General features: G+C 50.4%; 1 protein-coding gene across 1 annotated transcript in view; it reads left to right on the top strand.

Annotated features, from left to right (window-relative positions):
* KIAA0556 (KIAA0556 ortholog) overlaps positions 1-27,964 on the top strand; it is a 73,742-nt gene that overhangs the window by 17,567 nt on the left and 28,211 nt on the right. The window contains exons 3-5 of the mRNA XM_025371487.1: positions 13,288-14,167; positions 22,914-23,636; positions 25,207-25,412. Coding sequence (XP_025227272.1) covers positions 13,288-14,167; positions 22,914-23,636; positions 25,207-25,412 — 1,809 coding nt within the window. The remainder of the gene's footprint in view (positions 1-13,287; positions 14,168-22,913; positions 23,637-25,206; positions 25,413-27,964) is intronic.

Here is a 27,964-nt window from a genome sequence, read left to right as displayed (position 1 = left end):
AAGGCACTCCCCGCAGGGCACAGCAGGAGCAAAGGCCCTGCGGCAGGAGTTCAAGGACTGTGGTTTTGCCAAGTGGCTGGAGCATGGGGAGCAAGGAGTGTCATGGGAGGTCCCAGAGGGAGGTGGGGACAAGATCCTGTGGGCCAGCAGGTTTGGATCTGATTCGGAGACAGGCAGAATATAGTATGGTCAGAGCCAGCCCATCAGAGACCATGTGGCCTGGGGCAGGTTACCTCACATCTCTATGCCTCAGCGTTATCTGGAAAATGTCCAGTGAATGCATGTAAAGTGCTCTGAGTCGTTCCTGGCCTCCCGCCCTCTGTACAAGGGTCAGTTGTTAGTGTCATTGCCGGAGGCTTGTGAGCAGGGTGACATGATCTGATGGACGATGTTTGTTTGTTTGTTTGTTTTTCTAGATAGTCTCTCTCTGTTGCCCAGGCTGGAGCGCAGTGGCGTGATCATGGCTCACTGCAGCCTTGACCTCCTGGGTTCAAGTGTTCCTCCCACCTCAGCCTCCCAAGTAGCTGGGACTCCAGGTGTGCACACCACCACAGCTAGTTTTTTTTATTTTTTGCGGAGATAGGCAGGTCTCAAACTCTTGGCCTCAAGTCATCCTCCCGCCTCAGCTTCCCAAAGTGCTGGGATTACAGGTGTGAGCCACCGCGCCCGGTCCTGATTGAGGAATTTAAAAGACTACTCTGGTTGATTTGGAGAATGGATCAGGGGGCAGAGGGAGCCCAGAGAGAGGAGGCTTAAGACATAGTCTAGCTAAGAACAGCCTAGCTGAAGATGGTGGTGGCTTGGATGAGGGTGTCAGTGCTCTTGGGGTGCCCTTTGGGTAGACTCAACTCATCCTATGACTATTTGCATTTTCAGCAATGCCTTTTTCTGGGAAGAAGTTTTTGAATGAATGTAAAAGTGAAGGGATTAGTTTAGTAATGAGGCGTGTATCCATCACCTGCTTCAATAATTATCAACATTCTGCTATTGTTGTTTCACGTATCCCCCTAACATTTGAAAGCAAATTGTAGTTATCACACTATTTCACTCATAAATCCTTCAGTATACATCTCTAACAAAAAAAGACATTTGTTTGTTTATTTTTCTGTAACCTTGATGGCACTATCATGCATGGCCATAATTAATTATCATGCTCTGATACCCACTTCATGTTTAAACATTCCTAATTCTCTCAAAATTGTTTCTTTTACACTTGGTTTGTTTGGATCTGATACAAACCAAGACCAAACATTGCAATGACTCGGAAGTCAAAGATGTCACCTTCATTTGGTCACCCGAGTCAGTGTGGCCTGATGGCTCTGCCCCATGGCAGAGTTTGGGCACTGTGGGGTCCAGGAAGTATGCTGGGCATCTTAGCAGGGCAACTGGTGAAAAGGGGACTGACCCCATTGCGTGGGAAGCTTCCTGAGCTGTGGACCTCAGGCTTGGTCTAGGCCACTGCCAATGGCCAGAGGGTGCTTTCCGTTGGGTGGGATGCAGTGAGTACAGTCTGTGGGCAGAGTCCTCACTCAGGTAGGTACAGACATGGTAGCCATGAGACTTCCAAGAGGGTCAGCCTTAAAGTGGGTCCCCAGCCAGCAGGGGAAGGAGAAGTGAACAGAGAATTCAGCCTTTATTTATTTATTTGTTTATTTATTTAGAGACAGAGTCTCGCTTTGTCACCCAGGCTGGAGTACAGGGGCCCGATCTCAGTTCGCTGCAAACTGCACCCCCTGGGTTCAAGCAGTTCTCCTGCCTCAACCTCCTGAGTAGCTGGGACTACAGGCACGTGCCACCACGCCCAGCTAATTTTCATATTTTCAGTAGAGACGGGTTTTGCCACGTTGGCCAGGCTGGTCTCGAACTCCTGACCTCAAGTGACCACTTGCCTCAGCCTCCCAAAATGCTAGGATTTACAGGCATGAACCACTGGGCCCAGCCACATTCAGCCTTTAAAGAGAGCAGCCCCACAAGAACGTGGGGATTCAGAGCCAGGCTCTGCTCCTAGAGAGAATGAAAGTGGACGCAGAGCCAGCATGGAAGCTGAGACCCATGTCCTGTGCTGTGCGGACCAGGCGGGCAGGCTGCAACTGGAAGTAGGCAGATGTCTGGACAGGGGAGGGCTGCTCACCCAGGTGTAGGTGCTGACTGGCGCAGCAGGAGAAATCACAGATCGCCTGGAGGGTGGAGCTTCGCACCTGCCTCCTGCCAGCCTTGGCCAGGACTGACTCAGTAGCTGAGCCCGTTGATTGGAGTTCTCAGTAGAAGGGCTGTTTTATCAGCCAGGATTCTCTTGGTAGCAAAAGACAGAAAACCCAATTAAAACTGGGTTAAGCACAAAATAGAAGAAGTCTTTGGCTCATGTAAGAGAAGACGCTGGGTGGCTGGCTTTAGGTATGGCGGCATCCAGGATTTCACATGATGTCATCAGGAATCTGCCTCCCTCCATCACTTAGCTCTCTTCCCCTCTGTGCTGGCCTCATCCTCAGGTTCCACGTGGTAGCCCCCAGTGGCATCAGGTTCATGTTTATTTCAGCAGCCCCCGCAGAAAGAGACTGTCCTCATGAAAGCTGCAATCTAGCGCTTATTATTGGTCAGACCTGCATTGCTACCTGGGGTGGGCCCACATTATCCACATGAGGTGAAATTAAGAGAAAGCTGGATTTTCAATGGGAAATTGAAGTTCTGCCTCTGAAAGAGGGAAAAATCACCAGGGAAGATAGAAAATCATACCCGACCTAGGTACTTTTTCTTTTTCTCTAAGAACATAGGAGTCACATGCTGTTGAATTTATTCATCAGCTCCCAAACTTAAACCTTCCTTGACACTTAACCACATATCAAAGCTGCAGGCCTGACCACTGGTTCGCTATTTCTGGCCTTTCTTACTGTGAATGCACACTACTCCCACTTGGCACACCCAAACCCTGCCCGTCTGTCCACCCACGCCAGGCTTCCTTTTCCACTTCCTTTTTCTGTCTGCGCCAGCTCCTGGCTTACAACTTTGATCCTCTGACTTCCCTTTGCCCCTCACTGTCAGGCATCTCTAAGTCCTCCCAGTTCGATTTCCAAAACCAGTCTCCTTCCCAATCCAGCTCATCCCTTCCCTTCTTCCTGTTGCTGTGTGAAGCCTTATTCCCGTGTATCCCCATCCTCCCCTCCACTGCTCATGGGCTCAGCCCCTCCTCTCATCAGCAGAGGTTTGTCAATTGCCCCAAGCCCAGGCGTTGTGCTGGGAATCAGCACTGATACGCTGCCTGCCCCTGCAAGCTCGTGCCCAGGCAGGGGAGGCCCAGGGGCCCTGCAGTGAAGGGCATGAGCCCAGGGCCTCCCAGCTGCAGAATGCCTCAGGGGAGCAACCATGACCCACTGCTGTCCCATGCCTCCCAGAGCATCCTGGGAAGAAGGCTGGACACAGAGGCTGTGCACCGGTCACCAGATGCAGCTCACAGGTAGACTTCCGCTGGATCACATGTTTTCAAAATTATTTGAATTAATAGCCAACATTTTTAAATTGGGAGGTTTTGCATGAAAATATGAAGTTTTTTGCATTTTTTGAGAAACTAGAAGATCCCACATTTATACCTGGAAACTTGAGTGGAGCTGAGTCACAGCGACACCGTTGTCCTTATACCCCATTGCCTGTCTCATTTGCGGTACTTGCCTGGACCCTGAATGTGTTTGCATTGGTGACTTCCGCCACTCCCTGACCCCAATATCTGACTCTCTGGCTCTTTCATGCTTAGATAGCTTTGACCTCCCACTGGCCCCCATAAAACTCTTCTCTCCCCTCTGCCTTAGCTCCTGCCATCCCCAGAGCCTGGAATACCTGACCCGTCTTGTTACAAGCCTGCCTTTCAAAACACTGAGGTTCAGCTTGAGCCTGACTTCACAGACAAGCCTCCCCGTACCCCTAGCCTGCCTTAGGCCCCTTCCGGGGGTCTCCAGCCACACCCTTCCTGGCACCAAGTCCCTGCTTCCTGAGGGTGTTCCTTAGGGTCCTGAGTTTCTGACATACAAACAGGCACCCCCGGCCAAATCTGCCCTGTGATGCGTTCGGTTTGGTCCTCACGGTGTTTACAGCTTATGAATTGTTTAATGACAACATTTGGAAATTGGCTTTTGATGACCTGGCAATATTCCCTCTCTTTCATCCACTGGCTGGAGCGGACTTGAGGGTATGCGTCCTTCAGCTCACAGACCCCCATGGCTGCAGTGCCACTAGCATTTGAGCATGCGACCGCTTCACCTACAGCTGGTTGTGAGCTCTTCAAAGCGAGGACCCTGGCTTGCTTCCTTTGCATCCCACACAGGCCAGGACCCTCCCCTACCACCCCCGCCCCCCAACACCAAAAGACCCCCACACAGTATGGGCTGCATTGAATAAAATTGCAAGATTTGCATGCCAGGGCCTCAACGCAAACTTAGTTGAGTTTTGACCTCAGAGTGCATGGGGCACCTCCTATGGCTGCTGCCAACCTCTGCCAGAAACAGGGGGATTGCTGCACTGGGCCCTGCAGAGCATTGTCTCTGAGCCATGCCAACCCGAGCAGCCAGCCTCGATGGGTCTATACATTTAAGTGTGGTACATTAGGTACAAGACATGAGGGTAACTCCTGTGTCTTGCATATGTGGCAAGCAGCATTTAAAGCACTTTATGTAAATCAGCTCATTTATTCTGCACAACAGTCCTATGAGGCAGGTACTGCAGTTACCGGCTCCATTTTACAGATGGGGAAACTGAGGTACAGAAAGGCAGAGCAACTTGCTGACGATCACATGACTACCAGGCATTCTGGTGCCCACTTCACAGCCCTGCTTTTCTTTTTCTTTTCTTTTCTTTTTTTTTTTTTTTTTTTTTGAGACAGAGTCTCACTCAGTTCCCCAGGGGAAGTACAGTGGCATGATCTCGGCTCACTGCAACCTCTGCCTCCTGGGTTCAAGCGATTCTCTTGCTGCAGTGTCCTGAGTAGCTGAGATTACACGTGTGTGGCCCTATACGTGGCTAATTTTTTTGTATTTTTAGTAGAGATGGAGTTTTGCCATGTTGGCCAGGCCGGTCTCGAACTCCTGACCTCAGATTATCCGCCCACCTCAGCCTCCCAAAGTGCTGGGATTACAGGCATGAGTTACTGCACACGGCACAGCCCTGCCTTTCTATAGAGCGACCATTGTCACTGGAGAGCCAGGCCCTGCAGGAGGGCAGCCATTACTCCTCACGTTAGCGCCGACCCCGTGTTGCCACACAGCCTAAGTTTTTCAACAGAGGCCAGAAATGCACCTTGTTATGTGAAAGCTCGCAATTTGTAGATATTACTAATAATTCTAAAATTCTTAAATGCTTGGTGAGCTAAACGAGCATGGTTTCAGCCAGAGGACCACCAGTGTGTGAACTAATTGGATCCCATCCACGTTCGTTATCCTGAGTCTGTGATGCCAGGTGGGGCATGGCATGGTCTTCCCAGAGTGTGGCATATAGTAGGTGTTTGTTAAATGTCTCAGTGTCTTACCATCTTCTTCTGTCCCTTCTAGGAAATTAAATTTCACATCACAAAGAATGGTTTTCACTGGCCTTCCTCCCAAGGGACATGTAAAAGACCATGAAGGTCACTCCCCAATGAAACCAGAACTCCCTGAAAGTTTATTCCCCAAAGCAAGACCTCAGGACAGATAGGAATAGCCCTTTCCCCTGTCCTTGAAGGTCTTGCCTCCTGGGGAGGACAAGCGTGTGTCTGTGGACACTTGGCTAAGCAGTAGGTGCAGAGAACCAGGTTGCAAGCCCAACACTGAAACCTCAGAGGAAGACTCAAGTCAACCAGAGTCGGGGAGGAGGGGAAGACAGGGAGGGCCAAGGGCTCCCTGGAGGAGTCAGTCCTTGAGCCAGGTCCGGACGTGTGCGTGGCAGCGCTCTGGGAAACAGCACCTCACTGCCTCCATAGCCCTCCATACCTTGATAGACCTACAGTTGGGATAAAAGCAGTGAGTCCGGGAGACAAACCCTAAACTCCTGGCCCAGAACCCCTGACTCCTTCCTGTTCTGGAGCTAGCACTTCCGGGCAAAGAGCTAGGAAGGACAGTAGCCCATGCTTTTGCTCTGCAGAGGTGCCAGTGAATGTTCCCAGCCAATGACACAACTCCCAGAGTGTGGGACTCCTGCAGTGTGGGCTCCCTGGGCTGTTCCTGAAGTCCAGCCAGTGCACATCTGGGCCAAATTCAGTTGTGTCACCATGCCAAGGCGCCATTTGCCTTAACGGACCCACCTTGGCTTGTAGTATTTGGGCCTAGCCAATGTTTTGTTCCAGAGGTTTGTTCTCAGGTTGTACTGGCTGCGCCAAAGGCAGGTGCTCCTCTCCAGGGAAAGTGACTTAAGATGCTAAAGCCCACAGCTGTGCTTCACTGTTGTCACAGTGGAACCGTGCCACCATGAATCTTTGTTGGGCAGTTGTGTTTGTGTTCATTGCAAAAGACATACCATTCTACCCTGGGGCCAGGGAGGAAAGTGGCCTTGCTGAGTTAATTACTTAGATTGAAATAATATTAATATTGTATTAAAAATGCTTTACAGTTTCAGCACAGTTGATTCTTGCCAACTGTAAAGAAGGAAGAGAAGGACAAAATGTGGGCCAGGAAAGATGTTCCCATTAACTACACACCAGCCACAGAGTTTCAAAGTATCCTTGTCAAGATCCATGGCAAAGGGGGTTTGAGGCAGCAAGAACAAAAGGCGTAAAAATAACTCTAGTTAAGGAAGGAAAAAAAATATTCACACCAAAGAAACAAGGCGCACACACACACACATACACACACACACACACACACACACACACACACGCACATGCGCGCGCGCGCAGAGAGAGAGACACAAGGTTCTAAAGGTTAAGACATTCTGGCAGGAAGGAATTTCATCGTGCACTTCCTGGAAGAAGACAACAAGGGAGAAAGAGCCTGGGGTTAAAGCTCCGACGAGTGGAGGGGGAGGAAGCAGGCTGGTTCCTGAGGAGAGGATTTTCCCCCTGGATCCTTTCCTAAAGATGTCCTTTGTACAGAACTGCACTGGGGGGGTGTGGAGGAATCCAGACTCACAGAATCTTCCATCCTGCGTTCTTCCTGGGGCAGATGTGGCTCTCATACAGCCGCTAAGCACACCCTTGTGGTATAATGACACTTATGCAGTATATACGTAAATATGTAGAAAAATGTCTCGAAGGACTGGAACCCACGCACATACACACGCCCACCACCCAGTGGAGGTGGAGGTGGGGGCTGGGGTGGGGTAGGAGACAGTTCGTCCATAGGGACTTATTTTCTTTTTTTTATTTTATTTTATTTTTGAGACCGAGTTTCCCTCTTTTGCCCAGGCTGGAGTGCAGTGGCACAGTCTCGGCTCACTGCAACCTCCACCTTCTGGTTTCAAGTAATTCTCCTGCCTCAGCCTCTCGAGTAGCTGAGATTACAGGCGCCTGCCACCACGCCTGGCTAATTTTTGTATTTTTAGTACAGACGGGGTTTCACCATGTTGGCCAGGCTGGTCTCGAACTCCGGACCTCATGATCTGCCCGCCTCAGCCTCCAAAAGTGTTGGGATTACAGGTGTAAGCCACTGTGCCTGGCCCAGAGGGACTTATTAAAAAAAAAAAAAAAAAGGCCAGGCGCAGTGGTTCACGCCTGTAATCCCAGCACTTTGGGAGGCCTAGGCAGACGGATCACCTGAGGTCAGGAGTTCAAGACCAGTCTGGCCAACGTGGTGAAACCCCGTGTCTACTAAAAATACAAAAAATAGCCGGGCATAGTGGCGTGCCTGTAATCCCAGATACTTGGGAGACTGAGGCATGAGAATCGCTTGAACCCGGGAGGCAAAGATTGCAGTAAGCTGAGGTCACACCACTGCACTCCAGCCTGGGCGACAGAGCGAGATGCCGTCTCAAAAAATAAAAATACAATGTTTAAAAAGGGTGGAGGCTCAGAGCTCCACCGGTACAGGTGCTCCTGACAGTGGCTAGGCTAGCATGGGCCAGGACTGTGGCTTTCTTGGAATCTAGCTTGACCCACAGAAAGATGGTGGTTAAGATCTTAGCATGCCAGCCATAGTGGCTTACCACACACCAGCCATGTGACCTTGGGGAAGGCCTGTGTCTCAGTTTCTCCATCCATAAGATGGGGCCCTAATGCTTCCCTTACAGGATTGTTCTGAGGATGGTGTAGGACAAGGCAGTCTGTTATCCTTTAAACAGAATATCCAGAGAAGTGACTAATATTCATTCCCTACAGGGACCCTACTCTGGTGATCCTTGGGTCACATCTGCCCATGAATGTGGCTTGTTTGGCCTGCAGAGTGCTGGAAACATTTCAGAGCTCAGAGCTGCCAGGCAGGGCACGACCCTCCCGCCTCCCCCATGACCCCTGCATACCACTGGTTTCCACCTGAGCCCACTCCTCTCTCTTACCTGCCTGACCCCTGCCTGCGCCTGCTTCCCTCTCTCAGTTCCCTCTCCACCAGACATCTTGGTGGGGACAGGGCAGCTGATGGCTGGGGGTCAGATGGGCTCTGGACTGGGGAAGGAAGATGGGTGGCCATGTCATAGAAGTCGGGCACCCTATTAGGAAAGCTAGGATGCCCACCTTGTGACTGTGCTGGACGAGATGGTTTCCCCATCACCCACCACCTCTTTAAAGGAAGGCGTTTCTGTCTCATCAGATGTTCCTATGGCAGTAATTTTGCACGGCCAGTCATTGAAAACTGCCCATGCTGTCCATCTCAAATAGCTGTTTCCCAATGAATTCACAGCATGCACTTGCTCTGTGCCTCTGCTAAACAGAGACTCCATCCATATAAACATGTAAAAGAGTGCTTTGAGAATCGACTTTTCTGACAGTCGGCAAAGGGTAGCCTGCCATCCGCAATTGGATAATTGAAGCCGAGTTCCTGTGGCGTAACGCAGGCTGGAAGTTCTCCTTCTAAATTGCTGCAGAAACCTCCGTAACTCAGTGATCCTGAAATTTGTTAGCTCCTACTCACCTAGCTTTCGGGAAGGCTAAGCAGAAGGTTAGTATAGGTGAACATCTCCGGGGTCTCGGCTGCCATCTCCCAAGAGCAGATCAGAAGCCAAGGCAATGTGGGAAATAAATGATCTGGAGGTGAAACCCACAGACCGCCGCTTTTCTGATCAGGTTCGTTCTTAGAGCACTGTTGAGAGAGCAGTGCTGTCCAGGAGAGAATACTGTGTTTATTCATTTGCTATTCCAAAGTAAATTATTTATTTATTTATTTTTATTTATTTATTTAGAGACGGACCTTCACTGTCGTCACCCAGGCTGGAGTGCAATGGCACGATCTCAGCTCACTGCAACCTCCGCCTCCCAGGTTCAAGTGATTCTCCTGCCTCAGCCTCCCGAATAGCTGGGATTACAGGTTCACACCATCACGCCAGGCTAATTTTTGTATTTTTAGTAGAGATGGGGTTTCACCATGTTGGCCAGACCGGTCTCGAACTCCTGACCTCAGGTGATCTGTCCACCTCGGCCTCCCAAAGTATTGAGATTACAGACGTGAGCTACTGCACCCAGCCCAAAAATAATTGTTGGGTGGCTACAATGTGCCCTTGGACAAGACGGGCAGGGCCTTGGCTGTCTTGGAGCCTAACTTTGAGTGGGAAAAACAATAAATAAGTTAAAAGCTGATAAGCAAGACCATTCAGAGACTAAAAGGAAATCAAACAGGGCAATAAGATACAGAGGGGACCGATGAGGTGGGGCTGCTCTAGAGGGATGGTCACAGAAGGCCCTGAACAGAAGAAGGAGCAAGGCTGTGGGCGTCTGAGGCAGAGCATGCCAGGCAAGTGTGCAGGCTCTAAGGCAGGAACAGGCTGAGCCACGTCAAGGAACCGAGGCAGGTGCCAGGAGCCGGAGTCAGAGAGGTCAGTGGGCACCCCTGAAGGGGCGTAGGATTTATTGTCAGTGCCATAGGAAGTCACTGGGCAGCTTTAAGCAGGAGGCTCCCAGGATCTGATTTCAGTTGTTAAAAAAAGACTCACTGCTGTGTGGAAAATGAAGTGAGCGCAGCGTTTTGGGGAGACAGCCCCGAGTGGAGGCGGAGAGACCAATTGGGAGGCAACGGTGGTGTCTCTGGGGGAGACCCTGGTGGCCCAGGCAGCAGCACACTCAGGCGAGGAGGTCAGCTCCAGGCTGTGTTCTGGAGAGAGAGCCGAGGGACGTGCCGACACACTGGATGTGAGTGAGAAAGTGAGAGGGGACGAGGGTGAGCTTTTTAGCAACCGCTCGAATGATGGACCCATTTTTAAGATAGTTGAAGACTGGGTTTGGAGAAGGTGATTTCAGAATTCTGTTTCGGGCACACCAGGCACAGTGATTCACACCTGTAATCCCAGCGCTTTGGGAGGCCAAGGCAGGAGGATCCCTTGAGCCCCGGAGCTCAAGACCAGCCTGGGCAACAAAGTGAGACCCCATCTCTACAAAAAAATAATTTCTTTTAATTAGCTGGCCATAGTGACGTGCACCTGTAGTCCTGGCTATCCAGGAGGCTGAGACGGGAGGGTCACTTGAGCCCAGAAATTCAGGTTGCAGTGAACCCTGATCAAGCCACTGAACACCAGCCTGGGCAACAGAGCAAGACCCTGTCTCTTAAAGAAAAAGAGAGCATTCTGTTTCGGCGTTTTAATATTGGAATACCTGTTAGATATCCAGGAAGAGAGGCCAAGCAGTCACTTGGGTCTTGGTGGAAAGGTCAGGGTTGGAGATGAAAATAACTGGGAGCCTGGGGCCTGAGTGAGACCACCTGGAGAGCGAGGGAAGAGCACTCAGGAGGCCTTGGACTGAGCCCCGGGCAGCCCAGTCCTTCAAGGTGCAGCCGAAGAAGAGGAAGTAGCCCAGGAGTCAGGCAGACTCAGCCAGCGAGGCAGGAAGAAAGCCAGGTGGGTGCAGAGCCACACAAGCCCCAGGGAGGAAAGCCATCGCAAAGGAGGAGAAGCTGCTGAGTACTGCCGAGCCGCCACACCCACCCGTTCCCCGCCCCCCAGAACTGAGAAATTCCCATTGCCTATGGCAGTCAGCTGGACCCTGTAATTTAGGAACCAGACACTTCTGAGAGTCATTAAAAATGGCACCAGGACAACAGGTATAAATCAGAATTGTCCCGGACAGACAAGGATGGACCGTCACCCTAGTTATCAGTGCCCAGGTCAGGTGGGTTCCACGTGGAGGTGGAGGCGGAAACCCAATGGGAGGAGGAGCCACAGGGACAGTGACACTCAGAGATTCACTTATAGGGTGATGGACAGATCATGGGGGACCCCTGCAATGGAATATTCCTTAGCAGTAGAAAGGAAAGGAACTATCAGTTCCCATAACACAGGTGAATCTCAGAGCAGTTACGATGACTGAAAGAGCCGGGCAAAAAAGACTACATGCAACATGATTCCTTTCTGTAAACATTCCAGAAAGGACGATCAGTGTATAGGGAGGGACCACAGCTAGGTGGTTGCCTGGGGCTGGGGAAGGAGGAAGGGGAGACAGGGGTTACCAAGGGGCACGAGGAAACCTTAGGGATGATAGGTACGTTTGTTCTCTCGAGTGTGGAGGTTTCATTGGCGTAGACACATGTTAAAACTTATCAAGCTGTATCCATTAAATATGCACAATTTATTGTATGGGATGTGTATTCTATTCCTTGATAAAGCTGGGAAAAGAGTTTTGCTGTAAAGAGGATGAGACAAGTGGAACAGTAGCAGGAAGTGTGATTTTATCTTAAGCATAGAAGGAACAGAGCTGAACCTGTGTGACATGGGGGCATTTAGGCTGGCAGTGAGAGAGGAGAGCGAGGTGGGGACCCTTTGTGAAGGTTACTGCATGTCACGTGGAGGGCTTTGGAATTTATCCCATCATCAGCATGGTTCTGCACCCTGTCGTGTGAAGAAATCACCTGGAGAACTTGTTTTGAGTCCAGTAGTTACCTACAGGCTGCCCTTGAGGCAGTGGTCGTCACACGGCATCCTCCTGGCTCCCTTCCGACTGCAGCTGCTGTGGACATGGGACAGTCCCCGCATGTGGACAGCGCCCTGCCTCAGGTGCTCTTGGGGTGCTCTGCCGTGGGAGCACACTCAGCTCGTGCGTGTGTGGGTGCATCAGTGCCCCGAGGGCAGCCTTGAACTAGCAGTGGATAAATGTCCCAGTCTTGGAGAGACACTTGCAGCATGCGTTTAAGCAGAAGATTCCCATGATCTGATTTCAGTTAAAAAAAAAAAAAAAAAAGACTCACTGCTGCATAGAAAATGAAGTGTGAGTGCAGGATTTGGAGGAGACACCGCAGAGTGGAAGCGGAGAGACCAATTAGGAGGCGGCAGTGGTGTCTCTGTCAGAGGCCCTGGTGGCCTGGGCAAGGAAGGCAGCAGCACATTCCGGGCAGAGAGGTCAGACCCAGGAAGTGTTCTGAAGAGAGAGGCGAGGGACAGCTGGCAGATCGGATGGGCAAGTGAGAAAGAGAGGGATCAAGGGGGCCACGAGGTTTTTGGCAACTGCTTCAAGGATGGAGCCATTTTTAAGATAGGTGAAGACTAAGGTTGGGGAAAGTGAGTTCTTGGAGTTCCACAGAGGGCCCCCATGGGAAGGAGCACCAGTTGGCCACAGCAGTGACCAGCTCAAAAAAATTGGGTATTTCCTTTTTCCTGCCCTATCTTACTTTCCCCGTTACCTCTCGGACTCACCTGCCAAATACTCGACTTGCACCCAAGTCCTTGTCTCAGCCTCTGCTTTTACGGTCTCCCAATTATGATGCCTGCCGAGGCCAGGAAGGCTGTGTTTTTTAAGCACTTCAGGCTTTTTGACGCAGATGGTCTCAGGAACTGGACTTTAAAGAACACTGCTATAGGCTGTGAAAAAAACATGAAGGATTTCACACAGGGGAATGACTGGACAGATTCGCTCTGGTAGAAAATTAACTCTGGTGGCAATGTGAAGTCCAAGTTAAAGTAGCAAGAGACGGGAAGCAGGGGGACCAATTAGTAGGCTATTACAAATGTCCCAACAGGAGGTAATGATGACGAAGGCAGCGATTGAGTCCGTCTCTTTGTGAAAGTCCTTTGATTTATAGAGTATGTAACGGTTCGCACGGAAATGAGACCAAGCCTAGTTTCACACCCCCAGCACCGTCGTTTTCAAAAGCTCGCATTTCTAGCATTTCACATTTTCTTTTCTTTTTTTGGTATCTTCGACTTCCAAAATTTCATACATCAGTCTGATGCTATGCATCTTCACTTTGTTAAATCTTGTGGTTTCAGGATCTTGACATTGGTGCCAAGAACGTGAAGCTTTACGTCAACAGAAACCTTATCTTCAATGGCAAGTTAGACAAAGGAGACAGGGAGGCCCCAGCTGACCACAGCATCCTGGTTGACCAGAAGAACGAGAAGAGCGAGCGACTGGAGAACACCATGAACATTCACTCGGAAGAAAGCAGAGGCGCCCACGAGATGGCTGGCGCCAGCGGGGACAAGGAGCTTGGTCTCGGTTGCCCACAGCCAGCTGAAACATTAGTGGACGCAAAGCTATCTTCACAAGGAGATGTGTCTGGCGAAAGCAAGAATTCAACTAATTGCGGGAAAGATAGTTTGTCCCAGTTAGAGGAATATTTGAGACTGTCGGCAGCCCCCGCTTTGATAGGTGACATGCCCAGTGCTCCTGCCACCTCCCCACCTGTCAGGTGCCCTCCTGTCCACGAGGAGCCCTCTCTCATCCAACAACTGGAAAACCTCATGGGCAGAAAAATCTGTGAGCCACCCGGGAAAACCCCGTCCTGGTTACAACCTTCTCCCACCGGGAAGGACAGGAAGCAGGAAGGCAGGAAGTCAAAACCCGTCTGGCTTAGTCCCGAGAAGCCACTGGCCTGGAAGGGCAGGCTCCCGTCAGACGATGTCATCGGTGAGGGTCCCAGAGAGACCGAGGCTGGGGATAAAGGCCCCCGGCGTGAGCCAGGGCGGGGGACCAGCCGGAGCGCCAACACCAAGGAGAGACCCCAGAGGGCAACCCCCAAAGTCCACAGTGATGACTCAGACATCTTTAACCAGCCCCCCAACAGAGGGCGCCCTGCTAGTGGGAGGAGGGGCTCAAGGAAGGATGCTGGCAGCAGTAGTCATGGGGACGACCAGTCAGCCAGCAGAGGTAAGCTCCAAAAAGCAGCCTGACTTGGGCACCATCATCCCAGCGCCTCTAATTGGCATGAAGCCAGTTACTCCCTGGACCTCAGTTTCCTTATCTGCAAAACAAGGTGGTTGTTCTCAACTAAGGGTCACCAAATCACTGTCTCAGGGGCCAAAGAGGTACATAAATGAGTGAAATGGGCAAGATACATTTTGCATGATAAATTCATAGATGTGTTTGTCATTGCCACCAAAGTATGTCCCTTTGCCCATTTTTCTTGCAACACATGACTTTTCCAAGCCATTTTCCAAAAGACTACTTTGTTCTCCTACCTTTCCTAGAGACATTGGTCTCTAATCACTTCACTTTCTCCAACTGTTAGAAAAATAGGTGACTACAGTGGCCAGGCCTGAAATCCCAGCACTTTAGGAGGCTGAGGCGGGAAGATCGCTTTGGCCCAGGAGGTCAAGGCTACAGTGAGCCATGATTGTGCCACTGCATTCCAGCCTAGGTGACACAGCGAGACTCTGTCTCAAGAAAAAAAAGAAAAAATAATAACACAAGTGTGATGATGCATAGCAATTGACACTTGCCTGGGTGTTGGAAGTGGCACAGGGAATAGTGAGGACTTCGGCAATTTGGAGACCATAAACCCACCCACAGGGCGGCTGCCACTCCACTCAGGTTTCTAGTCAGCCTTTAGGAATGCAAGGCCAGGCCAGGTGCAATGGCTCACACCTGTAATCCCAGCACTTTGGGAGGCTGAGACGGGCAGATAACCTGAGGCCAGGAGTTCAAGACCAGCCTAGCTAACATGGTAAAACCCTGACTCTACTGAAAATACAAAAATTAGCCAGATGTGGTGGTGTGTGCCTGTAATCCCAGCTACTTGGGAGGCTGAGGCAAGAGGATCACTTGAACTCAGGAAGTGGAGGCTACAGTGAGCTGAGATTGTGCCACTGCCCTCCAGCCTGGGCAATAGAGCAAAACTCCATCTCAAAAAAAATAATAATGAATGCAAGGCCACTGTACCAGACCTCCCTTTTACCTTTTTCAAGAGAAACCAGAAATGTTTCTTATTTTTTAACTTTGGCAACTGATTGAGATTATTTTTAAACCACTGTATGTGTCAAAAAACAAAAAACAGAAAAAAACATCTGTTGGCAGGACTCGCCCTGAGAGCTTTGTGAACTTTGCAGTAGATGATTAGATGATCTTCAAGGGCATTCCTGATTATGAACGGAGAGCCCACCAAGGCAGGGAGTCTCAATATTTGCACTCAGATTTGGCTCCTGGGAAGGAGTACGGATAGCAGCTAGGAGTCAAACCATTGAATCTAAACTTGGCGGCTTACAGGCCTGAGACCTCTAGCCTGGGCCTCAGTGTTTTCATCTGTAAAATGGTAATGACTTCCCCACCCAGTGTGGCAAGGAAGGAATGAGATGATGGCTTCCAAATAGCAACACCGAACCTGTCACATGATGAGTGCTCGGCGAGTAGTAGCCGTTATTTCAACACTAGCTTGGACGAGGTCCTTTTCCATCCACAGAGCACTCAGGCCTGCCATGCCAGGGCTCAGCCCTAGAGCCTCTGAATTTAACCCCACCCCATACCATGTGGAAGCAAAACCCTGGGGCCAGGCTGCCTGAGCATGTATGCTGGCTCCATCACCTCCAACCCACACCTCGGGCAGGGTCTGAAACCCTGCTGAGTCTCAGTTTCCTCATCTGTAAAATGACACTAATAATACATGGGGTGCTGGGAGGATCAAATGAGATCATACTTGTGGAGCATTTAACACAGTGCCTGGCACACAGGAGCCCCCAAGAGAGATTAGCTGTTCTGTCATCATCGCCCTCTCTGTGATGCTGCCTCTGGGTGAAATATCTATGCAACGCCAAGGCATGCATTTTGTTTTCCAGTTTTATTTTCTTATTTTCTTTTTTAAAATTTTTATTTTAAGTTCTGGGGTACACATGCAGGATGTGCAGGTTACATAGGTAAATGTGTGCCGTGGTGGTTTGCTGCACCTGTCAACCCATCACCCAGGTATTCAGGCCAGCATGCATTAGCTATTTTTCCTAATGCTCTCCCTCCCCCACTGTACCCCCCAACAGGCCACAGTGTGTGACGTTCCCTTCCCTGTGTCCATGTGTTCTCATAGTTCAGCTCCCACTTGTAAGTAAGAACATGTGGTGTTTGGTTTTCTGTTCCTGCATTAGTTTACTGAGGATAACGGCTTCTGGCTACATCCATGTCCCTGCAAAGGACATGATCTCGTTCCTTTTTATGGCTGTATAGTATTCCATGGTGTATATGTGCCACATTTTCTTTATCCAGTCCATCATTGATGGGCATTTGGGTTAATTCCATGTCTTAATGCATGCATTTCTTAATGATTCAAATCAGCGTTTCTCTATTAGGGAGTGTCTAGCAGATATACCCCTGACATGTCACTTAGGGTGCAGGAACAAGTTCCTCAGACTCCAAGTGTCATCGTGGGCAGAGCTGCCTCCTCTGGTTCCCCAACCTTACAGATTTTTGCTGCTCACCCCTTCTGAGACTTAACACTGAGGCTCAGTCAGCGTCAGGAGGACGGTAAGCTGGAAGGAAAGAGTTGAGGAGCTCTCTGAGGGCAGGCGCCTGGCTCATGGCAGGTCTTTCACAGTGTGGGAGGGCCGTTGTAAGAAAGAACTGCAGTGACCGGGTGCACAGCATGCTTGCGGTAAGCCGGGCTCTGGTCCAGGCGTGTTACCCGAATAACCTCCTGACAGACTCATTTTACAGATAAAGAGAACGTGAGATGGAAGTAACGTTTTTCAGGTCACATAGACAGTAAGGGTTAAAGCAGGACTCGAACCCAGACAGATCAGCTCTACCATACATGTTTCCAAACACTACCCTATAGTAGTCACAGCCTATGGTCACAGCCATCATCACCCAACTGCCCCGGGAAGGCCAGGCATTCCAAGCTTTCCCAGCAAACAGTCGTGCAAAGCCTCCGGGAGTTCCGAGGTAACGGTGTTACTCTAACTTGCCCAAGTTTAGGAGATTCTGTTTCACTTTAATTTCTTTCCAAGCATTTCAGTGCTTGGCTCAACGGCACATTAAGAACCAAGCCCCTGAGATTTCATGCTTGTTAAGCCAGTCATGCTAAAAAGGAAAGTTGCTTAGAAATTTTAAATTATCCATTACCTAGCACCAAATCCCATAGCCATGCCCTTCCAGAAAGGTACAGGCCAGCCCACCAAGAATGCTGGCGGAATGAATGACTGCCCAAGTTCTGTTCTGGGATTGGAATTTTGTTGCCAGTATAAGAGCCTTATACTGGGTGCACTGTCTCACATCTGTAAACCCAGCACTTTGGGAGGCCAAGGTGGGAAGATTTCTTGAGGCCAGGAGTTCAAGACCAGCCTCGGCAATATAATAAGACCCCATCTCTACAAAAGTTAAAAAAAAAAAAAAAAAAAAAAGCTGGGTGTGGTTGTGTGTGTCTGTAGTCCCAGCTATTCGGGAGGCTGAGGCAGGAGGATCCCTTGAACCCAGGGACTGAAATGCCTGAAAAAAAATTAAAGTGAAACAAAGTCTGCAGTTCAAGTCTGGATGTCAAGGCTGCAGTCAGCCATGATCACACCACAGCACTCCAGCCTGGGTGACAGAGCAAGACCCTGTCTCTGAAAAAACGAAAATTGGGCTGGGCACAGTGACTCTTGCCTGTAATCCCAGCACTTTGGGAGGCTGAGGCGGGAAGATCATCTGAGGTCAAGAATTCGAGACCAGCCTGATTAACATGGCAAAACACTGTCTCTACTAAAAATAGAAAAATTAGCCAGGTGTTTAGGCGCACACCTGTAATCCCAGCTACTCAGGAGGCTGAGGCATGAGAATCGCTTGAACTCGGGAGGTGGAGGTTGGAGTAAGCCGAGATCACACCACTGCACTTCAGCCTGGGCGATAGAATGAGACTCTGTCTCAAAAAATGAAATCATAAAATTAAATTCATTGAATTAATTAAAATTAAAGCAATATAATGTAGGGAACGTATGAAAATCATGACAGAGCAGGATCCGGTCTCTTTAGAAAAAGAGAGCAAGAGAGAAAGAGCAAGCCTGAGAAATCTTATGCCCAGCAGAGCATCTCGTTGAATGCCATCTGCATTTTGGAATTATTTTCATCAGGGGTCAGTTGTTTACAGGTGAAGGAGCTCTCATCAGCCCAGTTTGGGCAGTAAAGGGGGTGTTATTCAGAGAATCCTTAATGATCACCTTGACCCCAAAGGTAGAGAGTGTAGCGACTCATCACAGGGGACTGGAAGGAAGAACCAGAAAGTTGGTGGGAACCAAGGACACTTCTTTCTGTCTCTTCTGGGCCCTACCTCTTCTTCTCTGCGGGTCCACTTCCCCTCACTTTCCTCACAATACCAGCTTTCTCTGCTACTCACACGGCCTCACAGCTGTATGAGGAGAAATGTAAGGAAATGGCCTCACAGCCCTAGAGTGACTATGTCCCGGCTCTTGTTCCTGCAACCAATTCCAAAGTCTCAGGGTAGAAGGTGATTGGTCTACTTGGATCAGGTGTCCACTCCTTGTCCAATCAGTGATGGCCGAAGGGTGATTCACTAGAATAAACATGGCTCTGTGATATCCCTCTAAGTACTTCATCATTTCCTGTTTTAGCAGCAATTACCACATACCTCATGGCAGTGCAGTTGATTTTGACAAACTTCAGTTCAGAGCTCCATAGTCCTATTCATCTCAATCTAGGAGTATGTAGGAAATTTGGATAGCACCATCTCATCATTGGGCACCCCTCCCAGATTGTGTTGACTGCAGGTTGAAGGAGTGGCTTTCTGATGTCTGTGCAGATTGTAGAAATGTTGGTGACGACAGGGCAGAGCACTGATTCCAGCAGCTCCCCAATTCCCATGGAGTCTGCAGACATAGAGGTCCATGGGCCCCCAGCCAGCTCTCATGTCGAAGAGGTCTAAGAGCAAGGCTCAACTCCTCTGCTTTTTTTTTTTTTTTTTTTTCGAGACAGAATCTTGCTATGTCGCCCAGGCTGGAGTGCATTGGCACAATTTCAGTTCACTGCAACCTCCACCTCCTGGGTTCAGGTTCAGGTGATTCTCCTGCCTCAGCCTCCTGAGTAGCTGGGATTATAGGTGCATGCCACCCCACCCAGCTAATTTTTGTATTTGTAGTAGAGATAGGGTTTCCCCCTGTTGGCCAGGCTGATCTTGAACTCCTGACCTCAGGTGATCCACCCACCTCAGCCTCCGAAAGTGCTGGGATTATAGGCGTGAGCCACCGCGCCCAGCCATCTACTCCTCTGCTTTTAAACCCAGAGTGTACAACTCAGGGAGAATAGGTTAGAAAGCAGATGCAGAATGAAAGCAAAGTCTCTGCCTGTCTCACGCACTCAGGCAGTGTCTCTGATATGTGGCGTTCGGTGCTGGCTCCTCGGTGCACTTGCAAACCAACCCAGGCCATTCATTTTAGTCGATGGAAATCAAATCACATAAATTGAAGTCATGAGAATCCATCCGGGTAGTTCCTTCTGCCACATGTTAAGCCTCGTGCCTGAGGGGAGAGGATGGAAGAAACCTCTGGTATCTTTTTAAATGGCAGATGAGAAGGAGGGGAGGGCAGAGGACAGGGGCAGAGGAACTGACAGGTGGAGCAGGGAGTCCCTCAACCTCTAGGGCTGATCCTGAGGGCTACCAGCGTCCAGCCCTTCACTGGCATTTCCACACACCAGGAGCTGTGCTGCACACTGGGACACATCCGGGAGCGAGGATAAGGTGGCAGAGAAGGCTTCTCCAAGGAGGCGGGTGACAAGCGAAGCCAGCTAGGTGGGCCTCTGGAAGAAGAGCACTCCTGGCAGGGGCGCAGCAAGGGCAAAGCTGCTGAGGCCAGAAGAGGCAGCCTGGCCAGGGAGCAGGAGGGCCAGCGGGGCTGGAGCTGAAAGGTCATGGTGGGGAGGGCAGAGAGGAGGGGGCAGGAGTCAGCGGCGGCCACACTCAGGGCTGTGGGTGTGGTGAGAGTCAGGTTGTCTCGATTCTCAGTGCGGGAGAGACAATACCAGCTAGAGGGGCTGATGACAAACTCCATTTTAGGCACATGGAGACTGAAGTGACAGAGTGGACGTGTCTGGACCTTCCAAGAGGTCGTTGGGATTGAAGGATGGTGCCCAGGGAAGAGAAGGCAGAACTTGACCTGTAAAGTTAAGCAAGGCCTGCCTGCCTGGGAACTAGGAGCTAAATGAGGGCAAGGAAGGATGGTGGCGTCAGGAGAGGAGCGGCCTGGGCCTTGGGACACCCCCAGACTGAGGGTATGGGAGGGCGGGACTGGGGTGATGGAGAGAGTTGTCAGTGGGAGAGGCAGAGAACCACAGAAGTATAGTGGCTCCTATATCAGTGGAGTGGGAGGTATCAAATGGAAGAGGTTTGCCAGGGATGTCACACATAGACTGAAAACTGACAAAGACTGGGAGGTCATTGTTCACTTGGGGAAGGCATTTCAGTGGCGGGTTAGGGAATTGTAGGAGTCGTACGCATGCAAAGACCAGAAAGCCACCAGGAGTTTAACTTCAGGCACAGCTGGATCCAGGAGTTCAGAGGTTGTCATCAGGATCCTCCATCTCTCAACTCATGTTCTCAGTGTTGGCTTCATTCTCAGGCAGGTTCTCCCCAGCGGGTAGCAAGATAGCCTTTGGCAATTCCACATCTCCATGCTTCCAGCTTCAGCGCCACCAGTTTAAAGAGTACCCCTCTTTGAGGCTGGCTTGGAAGGATACTGTCAGCATTAATCTAATTAGATGGCCTGAAGGTGGGGGGGGTCTCCAAAGGATCCCCCAAATCCGAGTGGAAGGGGAAGTGGAGTTTGAGTGAGCAAAACAATCCCACTGGAAAGAGGCACCAGGCGGCAGGGGCTTGAGGGGTGGGAGGGGTGGCAGAGCGCCTGAGCGAAACAGGGAGAAAATAGGGTCGTGGTCGGAGGGAGCCACAGGAGCAGGTCGCCTTCCTGTTTCTTCCTTTCTTCTCTTCCAGGTAGGAGAGATTTATGCATGTCTGCAGGCAAAGAGGGGAAGGTGCCAGTGGGGAAGGAGTGATTGAAGATTCTGGAGAGAGAAGATAATTGATAGAGCCGAGCCCCCTAGGAGACAGGCAGGAAATGGAGTGCAGGGCACAGTGCGATATGAAAGGAGGAAAAACAATGTCAGTGTCAGCAGTCGCTGTTTTTGCAGGATGACACCCTTAGATGGCGGTGAGCCATGGCGTGGCTGTGAGAACAGGCCACTACGTGGTGTGCACACCGCGGCTCTCATGTTCCATAAGGAGCATCGGGCCTTCAGATCAGTCTGGGCCTGTGTTCTCCATGTGCTTGGGACACAGGCTTTAGCCATGTGTGCAAATAAATTCCTTACTGTATAATATACCTGGCCGATTGGCTTTTTAAAATAGCATTTTTGGCTGGGTGCGGTGGCTCACACCTGTAATCTCAGCACTGGGATTCGCCCAGCTGAGGCAGGCGAATCGCTTGAGCCCAGAGTTCAAGACCAGCCTGGGCAACATGGCAAAACCGCGTCTCTACCAAAAATATATATATATATATATATAAATTAGCCAAGCATGTTGGTGCACACCTGTGGTCCCAGCAACTCAGGAGGCTGAGGTGGGAGGATCACCTGAGCCTGGGAGGTTAAGGCCATAGTGAGCCATGATCACGCCACTGCACTCCAGCCTGGGTGACAGATTGAGACCCTGTCTCAATAAATAAATAAATAGCATCTTTTTTTCTTGATTATCAAGGTATTACAGGCTGGGCCCAGTGGTCATGCGTATAATCCCATGTACTCGGGGGGCCGAAGTGGGAGGATCACTTGAGGCCAGGAGGTCAAGGTTGCAGTGAGCTTTGATATCACACCATTGCACTCTAGCCTGGGCAGCAGAGCGAGACCCTGTCTCTAAAAAAAATTAAAAAGAAAGAAAATAAAAGGAATGCATGTAGGGAACTTTAAAAAAATCAAGCTACAAAGAAGAAAATAAAAGTCCTTCCTGCTCCCCACCCAGAAACTAGAAACAACACTGTTAACACGGGTGCATGTCAACCCGTACCAGGATATGCTGCATTTAAAACTGCGTATCTGGCTTTTTCCATTTAACATTCTTTTACAAGCCTTCCACCTGCCATTAAATTGTCTTTGAAAACCGTTAGAGTCACGTGACTGTGACAGCCTCCAGCACACACCCTCTTGTTGCTGACGCAGACGCCCCAGGCAGCAGCATTGCCCCTGGTCATGGGAGTTTCTACAGTGGGGAGCGACTCCTGGCAAAGTTTCTAACACAGCCAAGTAGCCTTCCCTTGGTTCGCACGATGATTGCATTCTTAGAAAATTCAGTCTATGAAAAAATACTTCATGTTTTTGCAAAAACAACCAGATTCTGGAATTGGGTGATCATAAACAATTTTTTTTACTGACCTGAATGGCCCACAGGACAGTCAGAAGCTGTGTGGGACAGGAGACCAAGCTCTGTGCCAGGGCCCCCATGCAGTGCAGGATGGTAACATGCCTGGCCCCAGCCATCCAGTGCCAGGAGGCCTCTTGGCTAAGGAGACAGCCAGGAGCAACCCCGCTGGTTTCTAGAGGGCTCCTCTGGAGGTGACCCTGCCTCGCTGAGAGCCAGCACAGGAGACAGTCTCTGATGGTCCCCACTTCCACGCATGCCACTCACAGGGCTTCCCCCTTCTTTTGTCCTTTCTTCCAGAAGACACCTGGTCTTCCAGGACGCCGTCACGGTCAAGGTGGCGCAGTGAGCAGGAGCACACACTTCACGAGTCATGGAGCTCCCTCAGTGCCTTCGACCGCTCCCACCGGGGACGCATCTCCAACACGGAGCTCCCGGGGGACATCCTGGATGAGCTCCTGCAGCAAAAGAGCAGCCGGCACAGCGACTTGCCCCCCTCCAAGAAGGGGGAGCAACCAGGGCCATCGAGAGAGCAGGATGGCTACACTGGAGAGACAGACGCTGGGGGCGACTTTAAAATCCCCGTCTTGCCTTATGGACAGCACTTGGTCATTGACATCAAGTCTACCTGGGGGGACAGACACTATGTCGGCCTCAACGGAATAGAAATATTCAGTTCCAAGGGTGAACCGGTGCAGATTTCAAACATAAAAGCAGACCCTCCCGATATCAATATTTTACCAGCCTATGGGAAAGACCCCCGTGTGGTCACCAACCTCATCGACGGGGTGAACAGGACCCAGGACGACATGCACGTCTGGCTGGCCCCCTTCACGCCAGGCAAATCCCACTCCATCACCATTGACTTCACGCACCCTTGCCACGTTGCCCTGATCAGAATTTGGAACTACAATAAATCTCGGATACATTCCTTCCGAGGCGTGAAAGACATCACGATGCTGTTAGACACCCAGTGCATCTTTGAAGGAGAAATCGCCAAGGCCTCTGGAACCCTGGCGGGAGGTACGGCGTGTCTGTAAGAATGTTCTCAGAGCCCCTGTCTGCCACTTGCTGAGGGTCTATGGGAAAAAACAGACCAGCTGGCTAGCCAACAACAGATCAGTCCTTCCTCTTTCTTTCTTTCTCTTTCTTTCTCTCTTTCTTTCTTTCGTTCTTGCTTTCTTTCTTTCTCTTTCTCTTTCTTTATTTCTCTTTCTCTTTCTTTCTTTCTTTCTTTTTCTTTCTTTCTCTCTCTCTTTTCTTTCTTTCTCTTTTCTTTTCTTTTCTTTCTTCTTTCTTTTTTTTTTTTTTTTGACGGAGTCTCGCTCTATCCCCCAGACTGGAGTGCAGTGGCGCGATCTCTCAGCTCACTTCAGACTCCGCCTCCTGGGTTCACACCATTCTCCTGCCTCAGCCTCCTAAGTAGCTGGGACTACAGGCGCCTGCCAACACAACTGGCTAATTTTTTGTATTTTTTTTTTTTTTTTTTCAGTAGAGATGGGGTTTCACCGTGTTAGCCAGGATGGTCTCAATCTCCTGACCTCGTGATTCACCCATCTCAGCCTCCCAAAGTGCTGGAATTACAGACATGAGCCACTGCACTCGGCCCTTTCTTCCTTTTTTTTTTTTTTTTTTTTTTTGAGACAGGATCTTGCCCTGCACAGTGGCATGATTTTGGCCCACTGCAGCTTCGACTTCTTGGGCTCAAGCAATCCTCCCACCTCAGCCTCCTAAGTAGCTGGGACTACAGATGCACCAACCCACCTGGCTAATTTTTGTATTTTTTGTAGAGATAAGGTTTCACCATGTTACGCAGGCTGGTCTCGAACTCTTGGGCTCAAGTAATCCACCCACCTTGGCCTCCCAAAGTGCTACGATTACAGGCGTGAGCCCCTGCACCCAGCCACAGACCTAGTCCATTCATCCCCTCTTACAGCATGGGTGTGCTAGGCCTGACATCATTCAGCTCCTCCTATAAAACACCTGTCTTGGGCCGGCCCCTAGAACCTGAGTCTGAGATGGGGCATTCTTTGGCAAGTGACTTATGGAGGTAGTTCTTCTAGGAGACACCTGGCATAGTGAAGCAAGGATATAGTTTCCAGGAAGCCCAGCCTCAACCAAATATTGAGGGAGCTCTGGAACATAAATTTCAGGTGTTTCCTGCCTGAAGGTGAAGGAGCAGGGTGTTATAACCCCGCCTACCAGGCAGTCATTGGAGCCAAGGCTTCCTAGGTTGGGGATGTAACTCCCACACCCTTCCAGGCAAGGCACCCAAGAAAAGGATACACCGAGATCTGTGTGGGGTACCAGCAGTATCTGGCATAGTGCCTCGCCCACCCCAAAGAAATGTCACTTGCCTGGTGACATATCACAGTGATTCCCATGAAATTAGATCCCTTCCTTAGATCTGTGTGATGCTTATGGTCCGTGCATTCCATTTGCAAATCTGTGAAGACTAATAAGGCTCACACTAATCAATACCAGTTAGGGGTTTGGGGTTGTATAGCACGGAAGTGGATGGGTTTAGGCTCTTGATCTACAAATCACTGGGATGGAGTGAGTTGACCCTTCTGTCGTCTTGGTAACCCGTTAGCCCCAGAGCACTTTGGAGACACGATCTTATTCACGACTGATGATGACATTCTCGAGGCCATATTCTATTCCGATGAGATGTTTGACCTGGACGTGGGGAGCCTGGACAGCCTGCAGGATGAGGAGGCACTGAGGAGGCCCAGCACGGCCAACGGCGAGGGGGATGAGCGGCCCTTCACCCAGGCTGGCTTGGGGGCCGATGACCGGGTAAGACTGGAGCTGGGGGGCTGGGGGGGACCCCAGATAGATTTCTTCCCCTAACTCCAAGTAGAGCAGGGAGAATTAAGATGGATATCCTTTAAGCTGCTGGTGCCACTGTGTTGACATTTCCCATTTTTCTACTTCATTTTTTTGTCCTCTATGTCATATTTCATTCTCTAATTATTTTTATTTTTTTATTTTTTTTAACCGAAGTAAAGAAAGTATTCAAATTTTAATCAAAGCCAGGAGAAATGAGCTCTGTGTCATCTCTGCAATTCAGAGGTTGGCAGTCTCGGGGGAGTTTTTGCTTTGGGTTGTGTTTTGATCATTCACTGTTGTTTTTGATGGAAGGACTAGGAACACTGTTCACAGGCAGAGAGACAATTAAAATAATGATCATCACAGCCGTGGTTTCATGAACACATATCATGATCCAAGCAGGGTACACAGTGTTCTTGTTTCACCCTCGTGACGACCCTCTGAGTAGAGACTATTAACATTGCCATCTCGGAAACCGATGCTCAGACAAGTCAAGTGACTTGCCCAAGGGCACATCGTGACAGAGAAACAAGGGTAGAACTTGAATGCATGATTCCACAGTTTATGCTTGTAATCGATAAGCAACTTATTATTTTTTATTTTGTTTAGAGGTAGGGCCTGGCACTGTCACCCAGGCTGGAGTACAGTAGCGTGATCATAGCTCATTGCAGCTCAAACTCCCGGGGCTCAAGTGATCCTCCCATCTCAGCCTCCTGAGTAGCTGAGACTACAGTGCGCGCCACCATGTCACTAGTTTATTTTATTTTATTTTTTAATTTTTTTATTTTTTTTGAGACGGAGTCTTGCTCTGTCGCCCAGGCTGGAGTGCAGTGGCCGGATCTCAGCTCACTGCAAGCTCCGCCTCCCGGGTTCAGGCCATTCTCCTGCCTCAGCCTCCCAAGTAGCTGGGACTACAGGCACCCGCCACCACGCCTGGCTAGTTTTTTGTATTTTTTTTTTTAGAGACAGAGTTTCACCGTGTTAGCCAGGATGGTCTCGATCTCCTGACCTCGTGATCCGCCCATCTCGGCCTCCCAAAGTGCTGGGATTACAGGCTTGAGCCACCACGCTCGGCCTTATTTTTTGTAGAGATGAGGTCTTGCTATGTTGTCCAGGTTGGTCATGAACTCCTGGACTCAAGCGCTTCTCCCACCTTGGCCTCCCAAAGTGCTGGAATTACAGGCATGAGCTGCCACACCCAGCCAGATAAACAAATCTTTTAAAATGAAAGATGACCTGCAGGGTCAATTCCGGTCAGGACCAATAGGAAAAAGAGGAGATGGTTAAAGAGGGTAGGGGAGAAATGGGGACAACAGAAGCCACAGGTGATGGGGCTGGGCTGTGGGAAGGTCATGACCGAGGCAAGGCAGCGACATTTCGTGTGGACCCCACGATGTTCACTGGGGCTGTATCCCATAGCCAGGCAGAGCATGGGGTGTGGGAGCAGGGCATGGGAAGGCACAGGCAGCAGGGGAGTGCGTGCCCCTCCCCACATCCAAGGAAAGCGGCCACCAAGAGTGGCAAGCCTGTTGTTGCCAGTTCTCCTGATTTTTACAAGAGGACCCAAAAAGCTGGATTTTTCTGTGAAATCTCTCCATTTAAAAATGCTGGCAGTGAATTCAGATGTTTTCAAACCTTCTTTGGGCCACAAGCCGTGCCTGTGCTCTGGATTTGACCCAGGGGTCTCCAGGTGGGAGTCCACCCTGGGCGCTTCCATTTGCCCAGCGTTTTCCAAAAGATGAAGGCGCTCGTAGCGGACTCTGACGGGCCCAGTGCTGTGAGGGGCTGGGGGGATCACTCTCTCTGTCTCATGAGAGACCAGCGCCTTCACTTCGTTTTGCACCTCAGCTTTCCTGGCTGTGAAGTAGTAAAGTCTCTTTTGCCTTCACTGACGGTGCAAAGAGACAGTGAGCAAGTAGTTTATACGTAAGGCCCAAGAAGTGTGTGGCGGCCCACTGTTGACTCTCTGAAGACCAGGATGTTTTATCCTGGCTACCCATGGAAATCACTTGGGTGGATCTTTAAAAATATGGATGTCGGGCCCCACCCCTAGAGATTCTGCTTCAGTGACTAGCCAAGGTTAAGAACCACTCTGTATGGTTTGAATTCTTCCTTCCCTCCCTCCCTCCTTCCCTCCCTCCCTCCTTCCTTCCCTCCCTCCTTCCTTCCCTCCCTCCTTCCTTCCCTCCCTCCTTCCTTCCCTCCCTCCTTCCCTCCCTCCCTCCTTCCTTCCCTCCCTCCTTCCCTCCCTCCCTCCCTCCTTCCCTCCCTCCTTCCTTCCCTCCCTCCTTCCTTCCCTCCCTCCTTCCTTCCTTCCCTCCCTCCCTCCTTCCTTCCCTCCCTCCCTCCTTCCCTCCCTCCTTCCTTCCCTCCCTCCTTCCTTCCCTCCCTCCTTCCCTCCCTCCTTCCTTCCCTCCCTCCTTCCTTCCCTCCCTCCTTCCCTCCCTCCCTCCTTCCCTCCCTCCTTCCTTTCTTCCCTCCCTCCCTCCTTCCCTCCCTCCCTCCTTCCTTCCCTCCCT

The sequence above is a fragment of the Theropithecus gelada genome, chromosome 20 (genome assembly GCF_003255815.1).
Source record: "Theropithecus gelada isolate Dixy chromosome 20, Tgel_1.0, whole genome shotgun sequence".
Lineage (NCBI taxonomy): Eukaryota > Metazoa > Chordata > Mammalia > Primates > Cercopithecidae > Theropithecus > Theropithecus gelada.
The sequence above is the reverse complement of the archived record's forward strand: the minus strand, read 5'-3'. Positions and strand labels throughout refer to the sequence as shown.